Source organism: Notechis scutatus, chromosome 2 (assembly GCF_049901735.1).
Source record: "Notechis scutatus isolate UNSWTSFEM ecotype Mainland chromosome 2, rNotScu1.2, whole genome shotgun sequence".
Lineage (NCBI taxonomy): Eukaryota > Metazoa > Chordata > Lepidosauria > Squamata > Elapidae > Notechis > Notechis scutatus.
Genome location: NC_142010.1, coordinates 224158033 through 224166696, shown reverse-complemented (window position 1 = coordinate 224166696; position 8664 = coordinate 224158033). Strand labels below are relative to the sequence as shown.

Genomic DNA, 8664 nt, shown 5'->3' with positions numbered 1-8664 from the left:
GCATCATTTGTGAGTTATAGTCAGGGCTTTGGGTTTGGAAATCTCTTTTCTGCTGTCTCTTCAAGTGAGGGAATTGCCTGAGGGGGATGCCCCTCCCCCATGGAGACATGACTTATTGTGCCTTAGTGGCACAGAGCAAAAAACAACCTAGGAGCAGCTTCGTGTGGAGGTACTAGGAGAAACTTTGCCTAATTCTGAATGGTATGTGTCTCTCTCTCTATATGTGTATATGTGTATGCAGCTACTTTTCAATACAAACATGCTGGACAAATTTCCCATCCATCAGACAGAAGTCCAAAGTGTTCAAGACCAAGGTGTTCAAAAGTTGCTGTGGCAACCACTCTCAAATACACAATTCCTACATGAGTATATTAAACTGGTTACAATATAAATGAGACAACAAACATTGCAATGAATTTCCACCCTCCCCCCATAATCTTTCCAGCTGTCTTTTCGGAATTGAAAAAGAGTCTTTTACTGGTCCCTCAGCTTCCCTTGGGATCTTCAGCTGGAATAACATAAGCTGACACTCAGGCAGGAAAAATCAAAAAGTTGGTACTCCTGCAATAAGAAAAATCACAAACAAAGTCTATTCATACCACCATGACCACATCAGCTTTTGGTAATTTTTATTCTCAGCCAGTCTTCTCCAGGAAACACTTTCCACTCTTTTAAGTTCATCAGCTGGGGTCCACCCTTTGTCTTTTGGTCAGACTGCTGTTTCAGTGGTCAGCAAGATTTGGTAGGACCTGTCCCAGGCTTTTATCAGGACCCAATCCCCAGGCTGGAATTTATGGACAGCAAATTCGAGAGTAGGGTTTGAGCTAGAAGTCCTTTGCTTCTGAAGTGAGATAAAGAAGAGTAGAAACCAAGTATACAGTTCTTTACAGACATATCTTTAGTTTCACATGGTGTGATTTCCCTTGTTCTGTTCAAGTGTGGTAATCCAAACATCATTTCAAAAGGTAAAGTGTCCCTTTTTGGACAGGTTCAAATTCAGAGCTAAGCCAAGGGTAAACAGTTGGTCCATGGCATAGATGAATTTGCATTCCACAGAATGTGACATTCCCACCAATTTCCCACACTCCATGATTGATTGAAAAATGAGTTGCTGTCTATAGCTCCTACTATCCCATATCTAGGTATTATCTGCTCCAGTATAATTTTGGCTCTCATGGCTGGATAAGCCTCAACCCATCCAGTCAAGTGATCCACTATCTTAAAAAATAATAATTAAATCTTCCCACTTTTAGCCATTGCCCCAAGGGAATATAATTTAAATCAAGTCTAACCCTAGGCTATAATATAAGTACCCCAACACAATAGTGTTCAAAATCCAAACCTCCCTATTAATATCTTTTATCCTTGACAGGTAGGATCTAGCATTTCAGAGAAAAATGCCACTTCTGTGTTGAAAAATCCTCAAAAGCCATTCCATAATCTGTGTAACATTAGGCTCTTCTTCTAGCAGTTTAGCATAGAAGTCTTCATTCAAAATAAGTGTAATTATCCATCCATTCACAGCTTTCAATATCCAGCCAACACTCATCCCTTAACAACTCCTAAAAAGGGCAACAACTTGTGTTGCTGACAAATAAACAAACATGCCATAGGATGGAGCACTGTGATTCTTAAGTATGTAAAATCTGTGTGTCAGACTCAGATTCCATTCACATGGAAGCAAATTCTCTTTAAGTCAAAAATATTTACAAATGTAAGCAAAATATTTCAAAATCATTTCTTTTTAGATAGGTTTAATTAAGCATTTTTTAAGCCTCAAAAATTTTCAGAAGAAAAAAAAATCAAAATTGTATTTAGAAAAGAAGAATATATTTGCATAGCTTTCAATATGCAAGCCAAAATAGTGTAGTCTGCAAAAGGCAGGGATCAGATGTCACTCTTTTTTTCAGAAGAGATTGGGTAACAATTTGTCTAAAAGGGTATAGGTTTCCTGCCTAAACAGGGGGTTGGACTAGAAGACCTCCAAGGTTCCTTCTAGCTCTGTTATTCTAAAACTTCTAGAAACCTTTACTGTGCCTTTCTCAGGCTGGCTCTGCAGAGAGGGAGAAGGGGGGGGGGAGTTAAAATGAGAAGAGAGGGGTAGTTCCCCCTCCCCTGCTTCTCTCTTCAACCTTCAAGGTAAAAAGAAAAAAAATCCCTGTGCAAAAGAAGGGGTGTTAAATTACACAGAATTCTCACCTCCCTTCTCCACTCAGTCTCTTTCTCTCTCTTCAACTAATCACACACATTTCTCTCTCTCTCTCTCTCTCTCTCTCTCACACACACACACACACACATTGCACTCCCAAATCAAACCCTTCATGGGATCTTTCTCACTTGTCTTTCTTGCAAAATCTTGCAACTGTAAAAGGGAATTTCGGGGATGGGGGTGGGTGGGCAGACACATATATATACCATTAAATATCACTCCAGACCTGTGGAGGTTTTATCCTTTTAAATTTTCACTTTTCTTTCCATGGCCAATCTGTGGTTTTTTTTTCAAATTAAAAGAAAGTTTATTTAAGAATCATACATTTAAAACATAAAAAAAACGAGCATATAAACAGATATATATATATATATATATATATATATATATATATATATATATATATATATATATATATATATATATATATATATGGCATTCAGCTTTGTTCGGGTATTTTCCCACGTCATTGTAGTTGTGCTTTTAAAGTTGTAACAACGTTTCGGCAGAATCTCATCTGCCATCCTCAGGCTTCTGTATAGTGTTCGTCTGTGAGTCAGACTTTTACAGTGGTTTCAGATTTAAATTTGGGGCAGCCTATTGCTGTGCCAGAATGGTTTTTTCTTCATCCTGATTGGTTGGGAGTCTTGGTCTGTGTTTATTGGTCTTGGAGTTTGCTGTGTTCTGCTTGATTGGTGTTTCTAATATCTTCTGTCTGTTTTGTGGCTCTTTTTGTATCTTGATTGGCTGGCAACATTGTGTTACTTTATTGGAGGCCTTTAGTGCAGCTTGGCTCCGGGTGAATGGACAGCTATCATTAGTTAGGAAGCTAGGTTTCATCTGGGTGCCTGGTTGGGGTGTGTTTGATCTGGAGGTATCAGGGGGGATGTTTGTGCCCAGGTGTTTGCCTGGCTTGTGGTGTGGAGATTTTTTTGTTTGTGAGTGCAGGCTTCCAAATGATTGACAGTCTGGTGGAATCATCTCTTCTGTTCATGCTTTCTGGTCTTTTTTCAATCTCTATGGTTTCTCTGATGATTCTGTGGCTGGGGTTTTCTATAGTGGCTAGGGTTTTGGTGCCATTGAAGTTGATGCTATGACCTGTGACTTCCATGTGTTGGACTAGTGAGGAAGTGTGTTCCAGCTTTTTGACTGCATTTTTGTGTTCATCCAGGCAGGTACTTATTCTTCTATGGGTCTGTCCAATGTTGGGCATGATGCACAGGGGACTTCGTATATGCCTTGGTTTTCCAGGTCAATTTTATCTTTGGGGTTTCTAAGGATGGCTGCTCAAAACAGACAGAAAAATAGCAGCAATATATATATATATATATATATATATATATATATATATATATATATATGTATGTATGTATGTATGTATGTATGTATGTATGTATGTATGTATGTATGGTGTTCGGCTTGGTTCAGGTATTTTCCCACGTCATTGTAGTTCTTTTAAAGTTGTAGCAACGTTTCAGCAGAATCTCATCTGCCATCATCAGGCTTCATACAGATGAACACCATACAGAAGCCTGATGATGGCAGATGAGATTCTGCTGAAACGTTGCTACAACTTTAAAAGAACTACAATGACATGGGAAAATACCCGAACCAAGCCGAACACCATACAAATATATATATATATATATATATATATATATATATATATATATATATATATATATATATATATATATATATATATATATATATGGATTCAGTTTGTTGGTATTTTCCCACGCCATATTAGTTGTGCTTTTAAAGTTGCAGCGACGTTTCAGCAGAATCTCATCTGCCATCATCAGGCTTCTGTATAGTGTTCATCTGTATGTTCTTCTGTATAGTGTTCATCAGATGAACACTATACAGAAGCCTGATGATGGCAGATGAGATTCTGCTGAAACGTCGCTGCAACTTTAAAAGCACAACTAATATGACGTGGGAAAATACCCGAACCAAGCCGAACACCATACATGTAAGTACCCGCAAAAACTTAAGAAAACAAATTATATATATATATATATATATATATATATATATATATATATATATATATTGCAGCGAACGTTGAGCAATGTTTACCTTCTTCGTTGTTTCAATGTCTTCGTTTCACAAAATATTTTATGATTAAACGCACGTCTTCAAAAACTTTTTAACTTATCCAGTTGTCAAATAATGCCTTTTCTTTAACCATTCATACTAGGAATTCCATGTTTTATAGTAATCACTATCTTGGTTATTTTTTAGTAGTTTAGTTAGGCTATCCATCTCTGCACACTTTTGATTTTTTTTGGTGACCATCTCCTCTGAAGGGATGGTAGACAATTTCCAATTTTGTGCATAGCTTATTCTAGCTGCTGTTATAATGTGTAAAATTAAATATTGGTATTTTTTTCCCATTTTTGAATCTATCATACCCAGCAAGAAAGTTTCGGGTTCAAGTTTTATTTCTTGCTTAGTTATATTTAAAATCCAATTTTTGATATTTTTCCGGAACTTTTGCGCAAATGGACAGGTCCACCACATATGGAAATATGTTCCCTGGATGCAGTTACATTTCCAGCAGTTTGGGGGGAGGTTTGGGAACATCTTAGCCAGTCTCGCGGGTGACAAGTGCCAACAATACACCATTTTATAGAGGTTCTCTTTATACGAGGCTGACATAGTTAATTTGTAGTTTGTTTTCCAAATATGTTCCCACTTGTCTAATTCAATACTGTGGCCCACATTTTTTGTCCAAATTATCATACACTCCTTGACTGTTTCTTCTTTTAGTTTATAATCCAATAGATATTTATATATTTTACTAATCATCTTCCTTTCTTCTCCTTGCCAAATTTTATCTAATTCTTGATAGGTCAAGAACCGAATTGTTCTTTATCTTTTTTGTAATGCGATTGTATCTGTGCATAGGGCCACCATGATATCTCTTTTCCTAAAATTTGTATTTGATTCCTAGCCTTTAGCTCTCCCTTTTGATGTAATAAATCTTTATATCTTACAATATCATCAAAATCTAAAAAATTTGGATGTGTAACTGCCTCCATTGTAGATAACCACAGTGGGACCTTGCAGTAAAGTACTTTTTTATCTTTTCCCAAATATTTAGTAGCACATTTCTTATATAATGCCTTTGAAAATGGTGTTTACTCTTTTCATCCCACATAAATGCGTGCCATCCGAGTTGGAGATCAAAGCCTTTTAGTGTTAAAATCCTTTTGTTTAAGTCCTTGGCAATATCTTGGGTACATACTTTCCCTTTTTGATCTTGGAGAGCTACAATCGTTCTTTTTCCTTGTTCTTTTTTTATTTTATAGGCTAACCATCTCCCTGGCTTGTTTGCATTTTCAAAATAGTTTTGTTTTGCTAGTTTAACTTTTTGGGCCAGGTCTTCCTGCATACTTAAATTTATCTTATGTTTTACCAAATCTATTTCTTTACTAGTATTTTGATTATTCGGATCAACTTGTCTCCTTACTTCTAAATCTTTAAGTTTCTCTCTCCACACATTTTGTTGTTGTCTTTTTTCTTTATTTTTTTTAATACTATAGCCAATAGTTAGACCTCTCACATAGGCTTTTGTTGTATCCCAAAGATTTTGAAGAGACGTATGCTCTCTCTTGTTTATTTCAAAAAATATTTTCAATTCTTTTCTCACCATTTCAATATATTTGTTATCTTTTAATATACTATTATTAAATGTCCATCTTCCAATCATTCTCTTTCCTTTCCACTTAATTTGAATAGGATTATGATCAGCCCATACATTTGGCAAAATCTCTATATTTTCAATGTTTTCCATTAAGCCTGGGTCCATCCAAATCTGGTCTATTATAGACCAAGAATGATGGGGATTGGAAAAGAAAGTATAGTGTTTTTTGGTGGATATAGTTCTCTCCACACATCCTTCAAGTTTAATTCCCCTACCATGTTTTTAAAAGATTATGGGAATAGTCTCCTTTTATTTTTGGTTTGTTTTTTGGGGAGAACTTTTATAGTCTTTCTCCTTGTCTGAAACAGCATTTAAATCTCCTACAATACATACATTTGTATATTTGTATTCTATAATCTTATGGTACAGTTTATTATAAAATTCTTTTTGGTTTACATTTGGGGCATATACTGTAACTAACAAAGCCTTTTTCTGGTTTAATATTATTTCTATAAATAACATTCTTCCATCACCATCTTTATAAACTTGTTTGTGTTGCAGCCAATCTTTTATATATACTACAATATCCCTTTTTCTTTGATTTTAAAGGGCCCAATGCATTTTTTCCCAAATTAGTATCCTTTAGGAGGTCTGCCTGTTTATCTATGATGGTACACATTGTATACAAGTTATATCTGCATTTTGCTTTTTAAGTTTTTCAAATGACTGTTTTCTTTTTAACGTTGAATTTAAACTATTGATATTAACTGAGAATAAGGTAATTTCTCTGCTCATATTACTGTCTGTATAAAGCGTTTTTTGTTTCTTTCCTTGTTTTGGGTTCTCTTGTACTTGGTCTGTTGTCTTCATCTTCTCTAGGTTTCTGAGATTCTGACTGAGGTACAGGTTCTTTCTCTTCAGATAGTTGTTCTTCCTGACTTCTTGTATTTAAATCTTCTCCACTTTCACGATCTTCTTCGGGTCCTAAATATTGTTCACGGAAATGATGTGCTTTCTCTATTGTGTCGATTTTATATTTTTTATCCTGCCATGCTACTAGGAGTCCTTCTGGGGTGAGCCATCTGAACGATATACCATTTTTAATTAACTGAAATGACAAAAACTGGTAACCCCTTCTTTGCTCCCTAACTCCTCTGGGTATTTGCTTCAATGTAATGACTTCATGATCTTTATATATCAGTGGCTCATCTCTGGTCTTGCCATATAGCATGTCTCAAATCATCTTTCTCGCGAATTGGATGTGGACTTCTCGAGGTAAACTGTGTCTTCGGGAGTAATGGGTGTATACTCTGTAGACCTCATCGATGTCATTCTCAATTTCCTATTTGTCTTTCTGTAGGGCTGTTGCTATCAAATTCACCATTATTTCATGTAAATCTTCCTTTTTATCTTCAACAACATTCTGGAATCTCAAATAAAATGATGCTTTTTCTAATTCTATATGCACCACAGAATCCCAAAGTTCACAATATAAAACTTTGCAATTTTGTTCTGATTCCTCTAATCTCTTTTCCACCACCTCACTTCTTGCCTCTACTATGTTTAATTTTTTTTCATTTTTTGTCATTGTCTCCTGGATCTTTCCAATTTTACTATCTAAATTTTGTATCTCATTCTTCACTCCTCCTATTTCCATTCTCATTTCTAATTTCATGTCTTCGTGGTTCCTCGCTATCAGTTCATGGATTTTTACCATCATTTCCTGCATCGTAGCAAGGGTTGACTGTACTGCCTGAAAAGTTTGGGTGGAACTTGTCTTTTCTGCCAATAACATTGCGTCAATCGATCTCTGTCCCAGAGGTGAAGATGTCGCTGTTTTAGGTTTCTTCCCTGATTTTACATTTGTAGTTATTGTTGCCATTTTAACTATTTGTACAAGCTGTCTCCAATCTACCATCAACTATCCTAATAGAGTTATATTGTCTTCTCCTTTAAATACCGTACACGTATTTATACATATATTGTTAAATGAGAATTTTCTATTATAGGTAGTCCCAGACAGATCTTATTTCAATTTCTTAAGAGATCAAATATTCTAAGGTTTAGAGAGTTAAATATTAATCCAATATATATTTAATTAATCCACTATAAATACGAGTAAGTAAATACTAATATATTTAACTAGAAAAACACCAAATCTATGTAATCACGAAAATATTGTGAATAGTTAAAGCACCCAGCTCATTAATATATTTAAATATATGAATTTATCTTTTTCTTTAAGGATATATATTTAATCAAAGTAGGTAATTCTAATTACTTTTTTTCCCCATTAGATTTCTTATATAGTACTTTTAAACAAAAATTGATTGGTATTAGTTTATCAGTAGAAAACTAAAATGAGAATAATAATACTATAATAATACTATATAATTATCTTTATCTATTTCATATATTTACAGAATCATTTTCCAACAATTATACAATTAATCCAAGCAATTCAATCAGCATTAAACAATATTCTATAAACAAATTTCTAGTATATTTACCTCTATGAAATTAATTTTCTACCAACATCACTTAAATAGACTTGTATCTTACCAATATCTATTAAATCAGATCCAGCAATATTTTTTTTGCTAATTGTCTTACATTAGGTCTTAATTCAAAATGTCCTCCTTCCAAATTGCACTGTCACTTTCTCCATTTGGGTATTTTCTTGTTGCTCTTTATTCTTATTCCCGCACAGTCACAGTTTTACTTATAAACCTTAAATAAGTCTTTGTTATTTTATTGTCAGGATTGTCTGTTAATATTTATCAGATTAAAGTTTCTTTTCTCC

At 34.7% G+C, this 8664-nt stretch overlaps 1 protein-coding gene across 1 annotated transcript in view; it reads right to left on the bottom strand.

Annotated features, from left to right (window-relative positions):
• Positions 1 to 544: 544 nt before the first annotated feature.
• Positions 545 to 8664, bottom strand: part of LOC148132525 (uncharacterized) — a 96501-nt gene continuing 88381 nt past the window's right edge. Inside the window, 2 exon segments of the mRNA XM_087954230.1 lie at positions 545 to 561; positions 6714 to 6943. Of these exon segments, the coding sequence (XP_087810356.1) occupies positions 545 to 561; positions 6714 to 6943 (247 nt within the window).